This window comes from Macaca nemestrina, chromosome 1 (genome assembly GCF_043159975.1).
Source record: "Macaca nemestrina isolate mMacNem1 chromosome 1, mMacNem.hap1, whole genome shotgun sequence".
Lineage (NCBI taxonomy): Eukaryota > Metazoa > Chordata > Mammalia > Primates > Cercopithecidae > Macaca > Macaca nemestrina.
Window position 1 is genome coordinate 124,870,741 of NC_092125.1, and position 17,426 is coordinate 124,888,166.

The 17,426-nt window shown below is 42.5% G+C and overlaps 1 protein-coding gene and 1 long non-coding RNA gene across 3 annotated transcripts in view; one reads left to right on the plus strand and one right to left on the minus strand.

Moving 5' to 3' along the window:
• LOC105489214 (NBPF family member NBPF4-like) overlaps nucleotides 1-17,426 on the minus strand; it is a 69,417-nt gene that overhangs the window by 41,133 nt on the left and 10,858 nt on the right. The window contains exons 11-14 of one of the 2 annotated variants that reach the window (XM_071068474.1): nucleotides 16,557-16,729; nucleotides 13,245-13,481; nucleotides 11,027-11,241; nucleotides 6,789-8,094 (exon numbers count right to left, since the gene is read on the minus strand). The exons of the other annotated variant lie outside the window; for it this stretch is intronic. Of the exons in view, the coding sequence (XP_070924575.1) occupies nucleotides 11,036-11,241; nucleotides 13,245-13,481; nucleotides 16,557-16,729 (616 nt within the window). The 3' untranslated portion in view covers nucleotides 6,789-8,094; nucleotides 11,027-11,035. Of the gene's footprint in view, nucleotides 1-6,788; nucleotides 8,095-11,026; nucleotides 11,242-13,244; nucleotides 13,482-16,556; nucleotides 16,730-17,426 lie in introns of those variants that run through there. 2 annotated transcript variants of the gene reach the window in all.
• Nucleotides 812-17,426, plus strand: part of LOC139356209 (uncharacterized) — a 57,663-nt gene continuing 41,048 nt past the window's right edge. Inside the window, exon 1 of the long non-coding RNA XR_011607706.1 lies at nucleotides 812-2,365. This is a non-coding gene — a long non-coding RNA (uncharacterized lncRNA). The remainder of the gene's footprint in view (nucleotides 2,366-17,426) is intronic.

Genomic DNA, 17,426 nt, shown 5'->3' on the forward strand with positions numbered 1-17,426 from the left:
GGCCTTATTTCTTAATTGTGGTAAAATGCACATAACATAACATTTACCATCTTAACCATTTTTAAGCGTACAGTTCAGTGGCATTAAGTACATTCACACTAGTGCAACCAAACTCTAAAACTCTTCATCTTACAAATTGGAAACTTTGTACCCATTAACACTAACTCCTTATTCCTCCCTCCTGGAAGCCCCTGGCATCCACCATTCTACTCTATTTATGAATTTCTCTATTCTAAGTAAATTATATAGTATTGGTCCATTTGTGATGGGCATATTTCATTTAGCAAAATGTCCTCAAGTTTCATTCATATTGTAACATGTCAGAATTCCTTTCTTTTTTAAAGTAGAATCATATTCTATTGCATGTATACACTGTATTTCTTATCCCCTCTTCATGAGAAACAGAAAGTTTGATGCAAGTGTCATGAGTTTTGAGGACACAGCGAATATAATTAAGAAAGCTAAGCTAACAGTTCTTACAATAAAGTGAAAGAGAAACTGCTGCCTTGGGCAAGTTTCTCTCTCAGTTTGATGAAAGGAAGAATATATGAATTTTTCTCCTGTACCAGATATTTGCTGTGCAAGACAGTCAGGGTGGGATTTTCTTAGATTTTTTTCTGAAAGGGATTTCTGGAAGAAATACAGATTTCAGCAGGGGAAATGTTGAGGCACCATCAGATGTCTAGGACCTGAAAAAGGAGCCATAAGTGACCAGCCAGGGAGGAAAGAACCTGATCCCCACTAAGAAACTACATGAGAGATCCATAGTATTGCGGTGGGGTAGGGAGTCTCCATATAACTCCCCAAAAAGAGCCATAAGAGAAAGAGAGGGTTTTAAAAGCTCTCAGGGCAGAGAACGTAGTGCAGCTCACAACTGTATGAGTCAAGTAGGAACCTGCTGACTGCCCGCTTCCTCTCCTCTCTACCCTGTTGTGACTCTGGTGTGGTTAGAGAGCCAGAGAAGGAACAATCCTGGAAGGAGAAAAAAGAAAAAGGCCGACACATCCACTTTCTCCGCTGCAGGCTTTTGGTCTGCAGCTGGCCTACGTGCAGGGAGAAGAAGTTTTAGCTTGAAATTGAGGTTGAAGTTTTGATGACCACCCTGGGTCTCACATATGAATTCCTTTTTTGAAGAACCTTTCATTAACTGGAAGTGATAAGTTGTAGGAGTTGCCCTTTCATCTAGAGCAAGGGAAGAATTAATCCCACAGAAGAAATTCAAGGTGACCCAGGGAATCACAGTGAAAATTGTCTATAATTGCATCCCCCAGTCATGCTTGTTTCCATGCTTAAAATATTCAGCTACAACTGTCTCCTCAATGTGAAAATATTTAAGAGAAATGAATGGAGATGGCTGTTAAAGAAACATCCTAAATTCTAGATGATTAACATATATGATTCCTATTTAAGTCTTATAATATTTCAGCAAAGTTGGACTTAATACCTTTTTTTACATATGTGAAAACTGATTATCAGTGAGATTGAGTGACTTTCCCAAATAACAGAATCATGACTCTTATCTATGCTTGTCTGGTTCCAACCACCTTGTCCTTTCTGAATATCGTCTTAGTTCACATTTCCTTCTCTTATACATCTTCAACTTCAGGCAAATTAACTGAAAATCTCTAAGTTCCAGTTTCCTTATGTACAAGACCAAATTCATAATGCCGGCTCCGCCATCCTGCAAGGAGTATTGAAAGAATCCTGAGATCCACACAGTACACTCTAAAGTACTACATAAACTCAGGAATGTTGTTATTGGCGGAAGAGAGCGACACCTTATGTCCTCACTCTTCTGCAGACTGAAGAATTATACTGGAAGCAATAACATGTGTTTGGGGACGAAGAATCCTAATCATAAATTGTTTAGAATATACTATTACACTAAAGGTCATTATGTCTTCTCTTAAGAAAAAATGTTTAAAAATAAGCGTAAGTTGGCCAGATTTTGTGGCATATACCTGGTAGTCCCACATACTCAGGAGACAAAGGTGACAGGATCACTTCAGCCCAGGAGTTTGAGGCTGCAGTCAGCCATGATCACACTTCTGCATTCCAGGCTGGATGACAGAGTGAGACATCGACTCTAAAACAATTATTTTTTTAATTTACAAAAATGTATATTGGTCTAAAAACAATAACAGTGCTACCAAAAATACAAGTAGAGAAATGAAGATCATTGTTCTTCATTTGTATCACTAAATGTAAATAATGATTTGGATTATTATTATTGTTATTTTGAGACACAATCTTGCTCTGTTGTCCAGGCTGGAGTACGAAGGCACAATCTCGGCTCATTGCAACCTCCGCCTCCTGGGCTCAAGTGATTCTCGTGCCTCAGCCTCCCGAGTAGTGGGAATTACAGGTATGTGTCACCCTACCCAGTTAATTTGTGTATTTTTAATAGAGACTGCATTTCACCTTTTTGGCCAGGCTGGTCTCGAACTCCTGTCCTCAAGTGATCTACCCGCCTCGGCTTCCCAAAGTGCTGGGGTTACAGGTGTGAGCCACTGGCCCGATCACCTATTTGGTTTATTAAATCATTACCAACCTAATGATGACTTGGCTACAGTAATCCAGATTGCACATGCATGAACTGGAGTACTGGCTACTATGTGCACCCATCAGAATTTTATTTAGCCAAATGTATGTGTTAAACCTCACAACTTCCTGCTACCCACCAAACATCTTTCACAAACTTTCTGGTAGCCTTTTGCAACCCGACAGGATGAATCAATGAACAGCATTGTAAACAACATTTCGCTTGCATTGAAATATTACTGTGCTCCCCCTGGAAGAACATATGTTATTTATGAAAGCAGTGGTGACTAAGAAAATCAACTCCTATAAAATTACTAAGTTTTAAAAATAGATTAAAATACATTTGTTTTATTCTCATTATATGCTGTCTAAGCAATGTATCCTAAAAACAAAGAAACTACATTAGCTAACTGGGTTACATTAGAATGATTTTTTTTCAGCAACCTTAAAATTATCTCCTTCATACAAATTTCTTTTGCTGCTTTTAAATGATCTTTGTAATTTCATTTCTGATTATGAAACTGGCACATATTTACCATATAGAAAATACAGGAGATCACAGAGGAAGAAATACTCATCATTTCACTGTCCAGAGATTAGACATTTGGTATCCCTAATTTGAAAATCTGAAATACAATTTATTGTTAAGTGCTGATCTTATGTCCTGTAACCCTGATGAACTTATTAATTCTGGTCGTATTTTAGTACATTCCTTGAGGTTTTCTACATGAAGAACATATCATCGGCAAATAAAGGTGGTCTAAATTCTTCTGTTCCTATCTGGATACCTTTTGTTTCATTCTCTTACCTAATTGTCCTGGCTACAATCTCCAGTACAACATTGAATGGAAGTGGTGAGAGTGGACATCTTTGTATTATTCCTAATCTAAAGGTGAAAGCATTCGGTCTGTCCCACTAAACATGATGTTAACTGAAGCTTTCTGACAGATGTCCTCTATCAGGTTGAGGAAGTTCCCTTCTATTCCTTGTTTGTTGAAAGAATATTGAATTTTGTCATATGCCTTTCCCACGTCTATTGAGATGATCAGATTAGTTTTGGTTTATTTTCTACTGATACCACATTAATTGGTTTTCAGATGTTAAACTTATCTTCTATCCCTGGGATAAATCCCACTTGGCCATCGTGTATAATTTATGCTGATGTTACTGGATTCAGTTTGCTATATTTTGTTGAGGATTTGTGTCTGTATTTAAAGACGATACTCATTTGTAGTTTTCTTGTGATCTCTTGGAGTAATACTGGCCTCATAGAATAAGCTGGGAAGTGTTCTGTCCTCTATTTTTGGAATAGTTTGTGAAAAATTGATATCAACTCTCCTTTAGATGTTTGGTAGGATTTAGCTGTGAACCCGTCTGGGCCCAGGCTTTTTTTGGCATGTATTTTTTTTTGAATGCTAATTCAATCTCTTTAGTTTTAGAAGTCTATTCAGATGTCAGTTTTGATTGCTCGTGTTTTTTTTTCAGTGTTTAAAACTACCGCAAACCTCTAGTTTGTAGTGGTTCTGATAAGAAATCAAATGCCATCCTTACATTTAGTCCTCTGTATGTAATGTGCTTTTTCTCCTTTTATTCCTCCTAGAATTTTTCTGTTTATCACTGGTTTTGATCAATTTGAGTATGGTGTTCTTTGGTGTAGTTTTCTTCATATTTGTTGTCGTTAGTATACACTATGCTTCTCGGATATATGGGGTTTATAGCTTTCATTGCCCATCAGTGATAGACTGAATAAAGAAAATATGGTACATATAGACCATGGAATACTATGCAGCCATGAAAAGGAATGAGACAATGTCTTTTGCAGGGACATGGTTGAAGTTAGAAACCATTATTCTCAGCAAACGAATGTAGGAACAGAAAACCAAATGCCACATGTTCTTACTTATAAGTTGTAGCAGAATGACGAGAACACATAGACACATGGGGGAAACAACACACACTAGGGCCCGTCAGAAGTGAGGGGTTGGGTTGGGGGGAGGGCGAGCATCAGGAAGAGTAGCTAATAGATGTTGTGCATAATAACTAGGTGATGAGATGATCTGTGCAGCAAACCACATGGCACATGTTTACCTATGCAACAAACCTGCATCTCCTGCACATGTACCCTGCAACTTAAAATAAAAGATGAAGGAAAAAACTAAAGATTTTAAAAATCCACTTAAACCTCCATACTTGCATCACAATTAAATCAAAATTAATTACAGAACTGAACGTAAACTGCAAAACTAGAGAACTTACAGTAGAAAACATAAGAGAAACTCTTCATGATGTGGAGTTAGGCTAAGTATTCTTAGTTATCACATCAACAAAACGATTAAAGAAAACATTGATAAATTCAACTTTATACAAATGAAAAATTCTTGGTCAGCACAAGACACTATTCATAGAATAAAAAGATATGCTACAGATTGGGAGAAAAATATGAAAATCACTAATATGACAAAGAATTTGTGTGATGGTTAATTGTGTGTGTCCCTGTGACCGAGCCCCAGGGTGCCAGGACATTTGTTCCTATGTTATTCTGTGTGTGTACTGGAGGGGTCTCTGGATGACATTAACACTGGAATGGGCAGTCTACGTGAAGCAGATTGCCCTCCCTAAGGTGAGTGGGCCTCATCCAATCAACCTAAAGCCAGAGGAGAAGTAAAAGGCCTAATAAGAAGGAAACACTTTCCCAGGTATCTGCCTTTCGGTCTTGAGAATTTCAGCCTCCAGAATCTCATTTCCAAACTGTCTGTACACACACACACCCCCCACAAACACACACACAAACACACACACATATGCCATATACATACATATATATATATTAATATACACACACACACACACACACACACACACACACACACACACACACACACACTTCCTAGGTAAGTAGGAAGGATTGCATTTTGTAAAGCTCAGCCATTCGATGATAATTGTTGAAGCTGGCCAGTGATTATGGGGATGTTCTACTATGGGATTCTGTCTCCTTTTTTAGACTGTTGAAGTTCTGCATTTGGAGAAGTAGGATAGAATAATAGCTGGATTTCTCCACAGACACTTCAAAGCCCTAGGGATTAACACAGAGTCGAAAATACCACCCATAATCCTGCCCCCAACCAGGGCTAGGGAGCACTGGGGACCCCAGGTGATTTTATTTAGCCAGGTCTGGGAGCCACATAACAGCAGAGGGAGAGGAAACACCAGGCAAAGAGAGACCAGCACAGCAACGACAGCCTGTTAATGACAAAGCACAGGTAAAACCTTATTCAGAAAGCGAGTGTGGAGAAACACAGATGAGTCCTGAGACCTGGTGGATCAGAACCCTGCTACTGGGGTATTGAAAGGCAGGGGCTTCACAGTGCAGAGGACCAGAGGGGCCAGTCTTTGAAGGGCAGAATTGCTGGGAGACGGGGAGGCCTGGACAAAGGAAGCATCCTCTGGAGACTTGTGGTGAGGAGAATGAATGAAGTAACTGGCAGAAATTGAAGTTCCTGCTTGAACAAAATACAATCCCAGAATGAGAGCACACATGCCTGTTTCCCAAAGTCAGACAATATTTCCTAAAATCCCAAGAAAAAATCATTTTGGGCAAGTGCCTAATATACAGTGATGCAATCCATGTGTCAAGACATTGGGAAAAGTTTATTATTAAGTATGTTAAAGTCAGCGAGACCTGATTCCCTCATGAGGACTCTGTTAAGGATAAATTCCACTCAACGAGTGATGCTTAGGACACACTTTTGAATAGCTCATGTGCATAAACATATTTAAATGTAAGTCTCGACCAAAAACTAAGCTGTCACATAGGCTGTCACTTAATGTTTGGGTTAAAATAACAAATAAAAATTGCAGGTACAGGGGTTAGAGAAGAGGAAAATATTGTCTTTGATTGTCATAGTGGTAAAAATTTGAAGTTGAAAGAAAGAATTTAAAATTTATAAACCAAATAGTAGAAATGTGTCAACTTAAAATGGGATTAGTGACATCTAAACCTTTTCAGTGCAGTGTTAAGTGGGAGCTATACAACTCTTCCTAAATAACAAACAAAAGGCACACACACATACACAAACAAAAAAGGAAACAAAATCAACAAAGAAATACAGTAAATACAATCTACCACATATGGTAAATGTAGACTAAAACATGGAAGAGTTTAGAATATAAACAGGGAAATAAGAATGGTTTTATTAATCTAAATTCTCATCTGCCACAATCAATCATAATAATAAAAGCTTAAAACATTATACGTAAAAAATCCAATAGTCCAGAGTGAGGGCAAAAAATGTTTAATGAAACAGATTTAAAACTTAAACATTTTAACTGATGGACTAAAATTAATTTTGGATGCAAGTTAAAATTGGGACACAGAATATTCTTTTACACAACAGAATGCCAGCAAAAAGAAATTAAAATTAATTTTGGATGAAAGTTAAAATTTGGGCAGGGAATATTGTTCTTTACGAAGAATGCCAGCAAAGGCAAGTATAAAGTAAGATTTTGAGATAGAAAATTATCAATGTACAAACATAAATATAGTAACTGACACAGGCAGGGGTGATTAATTGATGAAAAAATACTCAGAGGAAGACCGTTAGAATACAGGATATTGATACTATTTCAAACCACTTTCCAAATTATTTATAAACAAGGTGTCTTTACAAGGGACAGAGCTCCTAGACCGCTCCTTTACCAAGTGACCATCCTAGTATCGCAACAATGGGGATGGACACACTGGGCCTTCTCTGCCTGCAGATGGACTGAGGTAGGAAGCTCACAGCATGGACTCTGCAGAGTTCCTGGCAAAATGTTTAGGCTGAATTTAATCATGAGGACATTTTCAGATAACTTCAGAATGTAGACCATTGAGCCACACAGCTGACCTGTCCTCTACAAACAAGTCCATGTCACCACCATCAATGACAACAACAAACAGATGAAGAGATGTTTTGGGTTCAAAATGACTAAAAAGGCGTAAGCTACACAGTCTTTTTACTCTTTTTGAGCCCAAAATGTCTCTTCTCCTTTTTGTTGTGTTCTTGGTGGTGACATGCACTGTTTGAAGGGGACAGGTCAGTTGTCCTGTTCAATGTTCTACATTCTGCAGTTGTCTGAGGGTTACCTCCTATGAAACTCAGGCTAAGCGTTTTCAGCAAGAACATGGCATTGTTCATACTCTGCCCTGGCAGAGTTCCGGCTGACATGCAGTCTCCTGCCAGCAGCTCCTGACTCCTGTTCTCTACACGATGGGAATTGAGAGGAGCAGGGCTAAGGCCTGTGAATGCTGTTTGTCCATCTGGGCATTGGTCTCCCTAGGCATTGATTACAATTGGAGGGGGATGAACTGTGACTTCTCAAATCAAAGGAGCGTAATGGGTTGAAATAATCAAGAGTATTCTGTGTCTAAAATTCAATCCTCAGTGAAGGACCCCTGCAGTATTGTGTTTGGATTTGAACTTGCTTTGCTGTTTTAGTTGTTTTCATCAAGTGGAAAAGCTACTTTTTGTGACATCCTTTCATCCTTTGCATCCTTCCAGCAGTATTTGGTATCTGTAGGAGAGAGAGAGTAAAAAATCAAATGAGCATTTTTGTCACGTCCTCCTGATGACTGAGTCTGGGGAGATTGCTAAGTAGAGATATATCAGGGGCAAACTGATCTCTTGCTGGCAGGGTGAACTGAAGGGTGAGCCGCGGGATGACTGAAGGGGGAAGAGCCATCCACAAATGAGAAGAAAACACTCCTGAACTTCCCTGAACTTCCAGTCAGCCTGGGGTGCAGGATATAAGGACCCCACCTATGCCCAACCAGCAGCAGGGGACATCAGCCCCTTTCCTTCTGATCCCCTCTGTCTGGAGCAGAGTGATGGCTTTTCCTCCCTGTGAGGATGTGCTCAGCATCCATCATGCCTGCCAAGAAACAGAGGGGAGCAGAAGGAGAGGACCCTTTGCAGAGAAACCCACCCCATTACAACTCCATGTCCTAGTTTTCTAGGGAGGAACGGGAGGGCCATGGGAAGAACCCTGGATGTGAGAAGCAGCAGGGACCTCAGACAATATCCACGTCCAGTTCCATCTTTTACAACAGAGGAGTAGTGATGCCACAGGGGTAAGACTGAACTAAGGGCACATGACTTGCTATTGATGACCCCTGAATTAGAATCCACCCACTAACGCCATTTCAATAAAGATTAGAGAAAGCGAGAGGAAAGGCTGCAATCTGGAGGTATCAACAGTCACGAGAAGCGGTTGGGTCACCTTGGCTAGGACAGGAATATGATTTTACAAATAAATATGAAGTTGCTTCTGCTTCTTTGGTTGGTTAAAAAAATTAAATGAAACAAATATAATTATAAGTATTTGTCCAAAGGGAATCAGGAAAGAAACGGAATTTAAAAAAAAGTGACTCAAAATGGAGTTAGTAAAGAGAGAGCTGGGACTGTAACCACGGCCCAACTTATTTTCCCTAATGCCCTGAAGTTGTTCCACATCTGGTTCCACCTTAAGGCATTTCTAGAAACATTCTCAATATCTAGAGCAAGAAAACTCTGAAGTACAAAGTGAAAGGCATTAGTTTCTCCCCTCCCACTTACTGTTTTCCCAAAGTACATTTTGGGAAAGGTTTGTTTTTAATATTTTATGCCAGTGTGAAGAGAGGCATGAAGAAGGATTCATACACAATCTCCTGCAGAATTTCAGTCTTACTTTGTTATTGTATTCTCTTCAGGAAAGTGAGATCAATGAGTTCTCTTTGGGGATTTTGCAGAAGGACAATAACTGACCAAAAGTGAAATTTTCACATTGCAGTGGTGAGCCCATGAGTGGGCTATAAAATGGGTGTGGGGAAATGTAAAGTGGAAGTTTTCTTTTAAAATGCAAAAGAAAATACTAAATTCCAGTATATGTAATGTGGGAGGTATTATTTCTGTGCATTAGGTGTTAACATACTGACTATTTCTTATCCTTTATTCAAAATTGAGCAAGTGTGCTTCAAGCAGAGGCTAAAAGTCTAATCTATTAATTTTCTTGTTTTTCTTCTTGATTTTTTCTATGCTATACAAACAATACTATTGAGAGGGGAATACAGATCCCATCAAAGGCTGATGGAGACTCAGCCTTTTCTGTGGAGTAGCCACACATATGGGACACTTCCATGTTAGTACCTTGAGGTCACAGTAGGCCAGGGGTCCTTGTCATCTTTAGCCACATATTAGAGTCACATGGGAGCATTTTAAAACTCCAGATGCTCAAACCACACCCCAGGCCATGTAGGTGAGAATCTCCAGGTGTGAGTTCAAGGCATTCATCTTAATTGAAATCTCACCAGGTGCTTATTACGTGGCAGCAGGATTTAGAGATACTAAATGGACCAGCCCAATTTCCCATCATTTTCTTCCCTTTCCCCATTTATCTCATGATTGGCTTTGTTCCCAGTGGTTCCATGGATTGCAGCCTTCTCCTTGACAATTTCAGCTAAATCTCTCTCTTATCAATTGGGCTGGGCCAAAGCAAAAACTGTCATGTAGACAGATTCTTGTCTGTCATCTTGTGTATGCATAAAGCTGGTCCTATGGTCACTTTTCTCAATATTAATTCATAAAATGCTCTCTCATATGCACTGGCCTCAAGATGCATCTGACTTGCATTTTAGACCCTTCACTGGACTTGTAGAAGTGGAAATGAGAATAAAAAGGAGAGAGGTTGCAATGGTGAACCTCATGATGTATGCAGTTTTGAAGTCCTGCCCTCTGCACGTGCTTTAGAACTGATGTCCCTTTAGAATGTCATAAGTGTTCTCTGCTTAACATCAGCTCAAGTGAGTCCATGAGGTGAGAACACTGAGACCCTGGCAACTCGATCCACATTGACACTAGGCTGCACATCTGGGGCTAAAGATTAACCTGACTCCAGGCCAGTGGGGAACTCCCGCCTGTGACTCTGGTTCTAATTTTGTTTCCTACGTGGGGCTCTTTGTGCGTAGTTTTAACACTTCTCATTCAGAGGAACAAGTGATGATTAAGAGTTGACTTAGTTGGATTTCTCAAAAGAAGACTCAAAAGGAAAATCGATGTGTAAATGATGTATTAAAGCAATGATTTCTGCAGAAAGAGGCAATGGAGTTGGGGATGAAGGGAGGAAAGGTAAATTTCCCAAGAGAGAGTGTGATTCCAGGCAAACGACCCTGTGTTCAGCAGCTTAAACTACGCACTTGGATGAGGACAAGGAGGCCTGGCTCTCCTGTGGCCATGAGAGGGGCTGTCAAGACACTAGAAGAAGGAATACAGCAGAGTTCAGAGAGCAAAGAGGACATGAGGACAGAAAGGGCCTGTCAGGGTTGGAGCCCATGGGACACACAGGTAAGACCAGACAGAGGTTAGAGCAGCTGTTGGAGAGAACAAACGGGTGAGAAAAAGCAGTGGGAGAATGAGCTGTCACCATAGACAGAGAATTAAGGAGTGCAGCTATCAGCCATAGATGTGATTACCTCTGCACCCTAAGCTTGCAGGCCAGGGAATCTGCATGCCAGTCTCCACTTGCTGAGCGGGAGTTTTCTTTTGATGATCTTAGGTTTCAGGACACTGGAGGCATGAATCTGGCCATTGACTTGACGCCCTTGTGTGTTGTCTGCTGAGCCTTCAAGTGCATCATCTCCCAGCTGGGGAGGGTTCTTCATCCCCAGGGAGGGCTCTAAAACCAGCTCTGAAAATAAAACCACGGCCAATGGGATCCACTGGCACCCACGATCTTACTGTGTCTTTCTCTTCCACCCAGAGGACATCAAATCAGGAAAGTGGCCTTGGAGAAGAAAGTCCAAAGGGTGAGGGGAAGCCAATAGAGTCACTTTAATATTTTCTTTTTTTTTGATCTTTCCCACATTACTGAGCAACGGTAAGATTGCCAGGAGTCAAAGGCATTGCCAATTCACAACAATATTCAAGAAACACAGGATTAAGAAACACAAATAGCTTCTGGGTAGATAAGGCAAAGGCAAGGAAATAGCAGTGTATGTAGGCTATGCTTTGGGGAGAGCAGAGATTACAAGAATCAAAGTTAAATCAGAGTTGCGTTCAAATAGGAGATGGGAATAGAAGGGCCTGGCAGGGTGGCAGCCCATGTGGCACAGAGGTGAGACCAGACAGAGGTGACAGCAGCTGATGAGAGGAAAGAATCAGGAAGGCTAAAGCTAGAGAATTTACAAAAGTTGCATCATTATATGATCTACTGCATCTATATACACCCTATGTAGTATATATACCAGATATACATAGTCACACATAATAGGACAAATGATATAAATGCATATATCTGTACATGTTAATTTAAAGGAAAAACATTATATAGGGATTTGGGAGAGATTGAATGTCACAGTATCATCACTGTTCTGGTCCATTGAAATGGGAAAAAAAATTAGAGACATGAGGAGAATAAGAAAGAAAAGGTGTGGGAGAAACAAATGACCTGGTAGACAGCAGGGAGAAATCACCAGGTGAAGGAAAATATTAATGAAACAAAAGGCATTCACTCTGTCCTCTTACCTGGTGCCTGGTTCAGGCTCTGGACTCCAGGGAAAGTGAGCAACAGGGAGTGTGTCTGAGCCAGTGGGGTGAGTCTTGGCTGGGGGTGTGAGAATCCACAGAGTTGGAAAAGAGAGTCCAGTGGGAAGAAATCAGTCTAAATAAGTCATCCCGACATGTGTCAGTGACTGTGCATCCCCTGACACTCCCTGAGCACCTTCCGTGTGTCCTCTCCACGGGCCCAGATGGTGCTCGTTATCTCACGCCACCCTCCCTCCTCCTGAGGACAGGGGTCCCCTCATTCCTCAGCTGAGGGCATCGCATGACAGATGAGCACCAGGCAGCCCCAGGGGCTCCAGGAGGAGATACTGAGTGGGACGGAGAGTGAGAATGAACACGACCCAGGTTTTAAGGAAATCTGAGCAGAAGTGGATCCCTGTGAGACGTAAACTGAGGACATGACCGTGGACATGAGTGGAGAATTTGAACTAAATGGAATTTCATAAAACAGACTGATGTGAACACTTTCCATGTGAAAGTTGCCCTTTTATTTCAAAAAAAGCAGAAGAAGCTGGACACTTCAGGAGAGTGAGTGTGGGCCCAGGATTTACACTGTTATTCAATGTGCCTCATAGGTTGTTACTGAAAGTGCCTGATAGGGGAAAATTGGCTTCATGAGGGATGGGGAAGGAGAGGAAGAAAACTGGCAGAGGAGTCTGTGTGAGAAAGGAGAGGAGGAGGGGCCCTAGAAAGCAGAGATCTTCATAACTGCTCTATCTCAGAGGACACATCATCCGTGAAGTCACTTTCTAAGTGCAAATTGAGCAGAAAGATAAAAGGATTAGATAACACCTATTCATAGATTTATAGAGCAATTCTTATGGAATCAGGCCCTTTGGAAATTATAATAATTAATATTCCCAACAAAGATTGCAGGTAGATGTAATTTTTCAGCTATCTCAGATGAGGGAACAGAGATGTAAATAGCAAAAACACAAAAACCTAGGCTAAAGTCAACAAGCAGAGAGTGGCAAACCCAGAACCTTTGCTCATCTCACTGGGTTGGAGCATCGTGAATTTCATCTTGACCCTGAGGAAGCACAGAGTGGTCCCATTCTCTCCTGCACCCACAGCACCGTGACCACCAACACCTGGATTAGATCTTCATGACGCCGTTTCCTTCCCTACCTTGGAAGGGCCGTTGGTTCCCAGAATCAGCATTGGCTGTGAAGCTGCAGGTGGTGGAGGAGGGGCCCCGCCTGGCCAAGTCATTTCCATAGTAGAACCCTTGATCCAGCTGTAGTCTCAGACAATTGGGTGCCAGGGTGCTTGGCTCCAGCTGTGCCTGTGAAGCCTGCACCTCTGACAGGTGGTGGCTCAAGTCTCCACTCCAAGTCCCTTGGGGACAGTCTGCCTGGGTGGGAGCTAAAGGAGAAGGGGTTTCAGTAGGAACAATCTGAGTTTTCCCTTTGTTACGCATGCCCTGAACACGCATCCCTGATGTCCCTGCTCTCAATAAAGCCACACAGTGACCCATGCCACACAGACAGACATCATGTAAATGCAGGCGATGTCACCTTTCCTGTCTGTGCCTGGGGACGCTGACACAGCAGATGCCCAGGCTGGGGTGTCCCTGAAGTGAAAAACCTCTGCTTTAGCCCAGAGGGCTTTGGATTGTCTAACAAGACCATCCAGATTATTCTTTTATTATTCATCTCCTTCCTGTGCCTAGAGGGAAAGTTCTAGAGAGCCCTCAGAGTGCAGGAGAGGAGGAGCTGTTTTTCTCCCCACACAGGGTTGTAAGAACAGGCCAAGAGTTAGAGCTGCGAGGGTTTGAGAAAGAACCACGAGAAAGGGGGCTGGGAGGCTACAGACCAAACACTAAGTGAGGCAAAATTTCTGGGTTCTGGGACATTTTGAATTTCCCATTGCCTATAATGGTTTGACCCTCTACCCACACATATCCATCCTATTGCCATATAGTGGGTGTCAGCCGACAGAGGCAATGTAGGAGAGGGACCAGTACCTTCCCAGAAATTCAGGGGCCACAAGAGCCACAGATCAGCATGTGCGGTTCCTTAGGAAGGTCACAGAGGACACGGTCCTCACATTACCCACTGCTCCAGTGGCGTTCGGGTGGCACCCCTTAAACAAATTCTTTCCATTTCCCCAGGGAGAGGAACACACATTCTGAGTGGACTAAGACTTCCAATGACCTCACGCCAGTCTAGGTCGGGTTCAGGATGGGGACTGGGTCTGCGGGGACGGGGCCTGCAGGGATGGGGCCTGTAGGGCTGGATCCATGTGGCTGTGGGACTCCTCTCTCTCCTCCCCTCTCCACATCCTCATTCTCTGCAAGGTTTTCTAAGTTTTCTTAAAAATGCCTCAATGTCCTCAGCTCTAACATGGAGATGACACTGCCCACTTGGAAGTGTCCCTTGGGCCCTGAATGTGTTATAGCAGGACAGAGCTTGCTGGCAAAGTATACAGCTTGCTTGCAAAGGTGCAAGGTGCAAAAAACAAATTTTAATTGTTTCATGAATCACTGTGATCCTAGAAAAGCATTTGCTTTTTTTGAAACTCAGGAAGAAATGCAAAGTGGGAAAGGGGATTGTCCCAGTAAGAAAGGCACTTACTGACCAAAATAGAATAGAGGCCAACGTCTTTGTTGCTAATTTCTTTCTCTCTCTCTCTCTCTGTGTGTGTGTGTGTGTGTGTGTGTGTGTGTGTGTGTGTGTGTGTCAGTGTGTGTGAGACACTGGGTCTCAGTTCACTGCTCAGGCTGGAGTGCAGTGGTGCATTCGTGGCTCACTGCAGCCTCAACTAACCAGGCTCAGGGGATCCTTCCACCTCAACCTCCTGAGAAGCTGGGAGTACGGGTGTTTACCACCATGCCCTGCTAATTCTTTTTTCGTGGAGACAGGATTTCACCATGTTACCCACACTGGTCTCAAACTCCTGAGCTCAGGTGATCCACCTCCTTGGCCTCCCAAAGTGCTGGAATTACAGGCGTGAATCACTACACCTGGCATTTTTGCTAATTTCATTACAACATAATTCAATATACTGGGAGACATCACAGAGTTACTTGCTCTTACAAGAAGATAAAGTAATGGGTAAAAGCCCCAACAATGCCCATCAAATTCCCAGAATAGAGGTTAAAAAAAAAAAGAGAGAGAATGAGCAAGAAGAAATGAAAACTGGATTTGGTTTTTACACGTCCTGTGAAGCTGCTGTCTCAAGGGGCACTTGCTCAGAGGAAGGGTTTTCTGGATGTCGTGGGGACAGGAACCACTCTGCTTTGCTCATCGGTTATGCCAGGACCTCATGAGGGACACTAGTTGTCGATGGTTTTCATGAGCATATAGCACTGAGCCCAAAACTTGATTGAAACTAAAAACCCACACGTGGAGAAAACCACTGGAGCTCTGCAGAGGATGCAAGCCTGGCCACGCATAGAGGAAGGGACGCTGGACTGCGTCAGTGGAGGGAAGACCCCTCGGAGGAAGTAGAGCCACAGTCCCCAAGCTTTTTGGCACCAGGGTCTGGTTTCATGGAAGACAGTTTTTCAGGCACCGGGTTAGGGGGAATGGTTTTGGGATGATTCAGGCACATTACATTTACTGTGCACTTTATTTCTATAAATATTACATTGTAATATATAATGAAACAATTATACAACTCACCATAATGTAGAATCAGTGGGAGCCCTAAATTCGTTTTCCTGCAACTAGATGGTCTCATCTGGGGGTGACAGTCACTGGGAGATAGTGACAAATCATCAGGCATTTGATTCTCATAAGGAAAGCACCATCTAGATTCCTGGCATGTGCACTTCACAATAGGGTTCGAGCTCCTGTGAGAATCTAATGCCCCCGCTGATCTGACAGGAGGTGGAATCCAGGCTGAAATGCTCTCCCAACGCTCACTTCCTGCTCTGCGGACCAGTTCCTAATAGGTCATGGACCCATAACGGCCCATAACCCCAATGCTGGGGATCCCTGAAGAAGAGAAACTAGCTTGGGACACAGGAATCATGAAACAGGCCTCCAAATAATTGGGCAAAACTCCCAGCATAGGTGGATGGCCAGAGAAGAGATAAGGACATGTAATTAGCAACATAATTTCAGAAAAGACAGATGCCCTATCTTAAAGAAGGAGGTCTGTTATATAAATTTCTCCAGCTGAGCTACTGTTGCCAAGAATTTGCAATAAACCCTCACCACTCCCCTCCCCGGCCTGTTTTGATAGCCACAGCCTGCTCTTGTGAGAAGGAGCCAGGTGACAGAGGAGTCACTTGGGACAGGAGAAGAGGACGTTCTACCAAGTGGATGTCTGTGCTTAAAACTGCATCCAAGAGCCAGATTCAGAACAAGCTCAGTGTCTAGGGCCTGCTACAGAGATGGTCTGTCTCAGCTGCACAAGTTGCAGGAAACAAAACATATAGAGGCTGCCTGGGATGACAGTGGATCTTTGTGACCTCCAGGCTGGAGTACTCACAGGCTCCATCCAGAGCAGAGCAGGCAAACTGATCCTCCAATGAGTACAATGTGCTGCTATAAGGCTGGTGGCAGTCAGATAGGTCATGGTGAACTGAGGGCGTCAAGTAAACTTCATCCACGGAGTTCTCTGGGATTTCCTGCTCCTTCACCTCTGGCAGCTCCTGGCTGAGCCTGGGGTAAAGAAGACAGAAGATAAACATCAGAGAGAACCAACACCAATGCGCCCAGCTGGTTCTATAGGGAGGGCTTCAGAGAGGCCCAGAGGAAGCAAAGTATAGTCCCCTCAGAGAGATGCAACCATCCTTCCCTGTCTCAAGGAGGAGACGCATCGTGACAGGCTCTCAGTGCATTGGGCAGGCAATGATCTGGGGAGGAAGGTAATGGAGTGATCCCTGTGGGAAACTGTCAGGACACAGTGCATTCGGCACTTTTGCATACATTTTGTTGAAATTAGCATCAGTGGCCAAATGAATGCAGGCTCTTCAGTCTCCACAGACACAGTTCCTGTATCCTCAACATCTCTTGTTCTCAACATTGTGAGCATGACAGAGTTATTTTAAATCACTTCCCTGGTATGGAATACTTGTAAACATGGTAATGCCAAAGAGGCAGACATCAGATGTGCAGCTCAACTTCTCTTTAAGCAAAAAGGACAGAAAAGGGAACTGCAGAAAATGTCTGTGATTGATCAGTTCAACAGAGTCAACTGAATGCAGATTAGTAGAATTGAAAGGAATTAATAAGGAAGAAATACAAATACAGGTGTACAATGAAAAGAGTCAACATAATGAATACAGCTATTTCATGGTTGGCTGAACAGATGGAGCAGGTATATTCTGTACACTCTGATTTTCCCTGCATCCGAGAC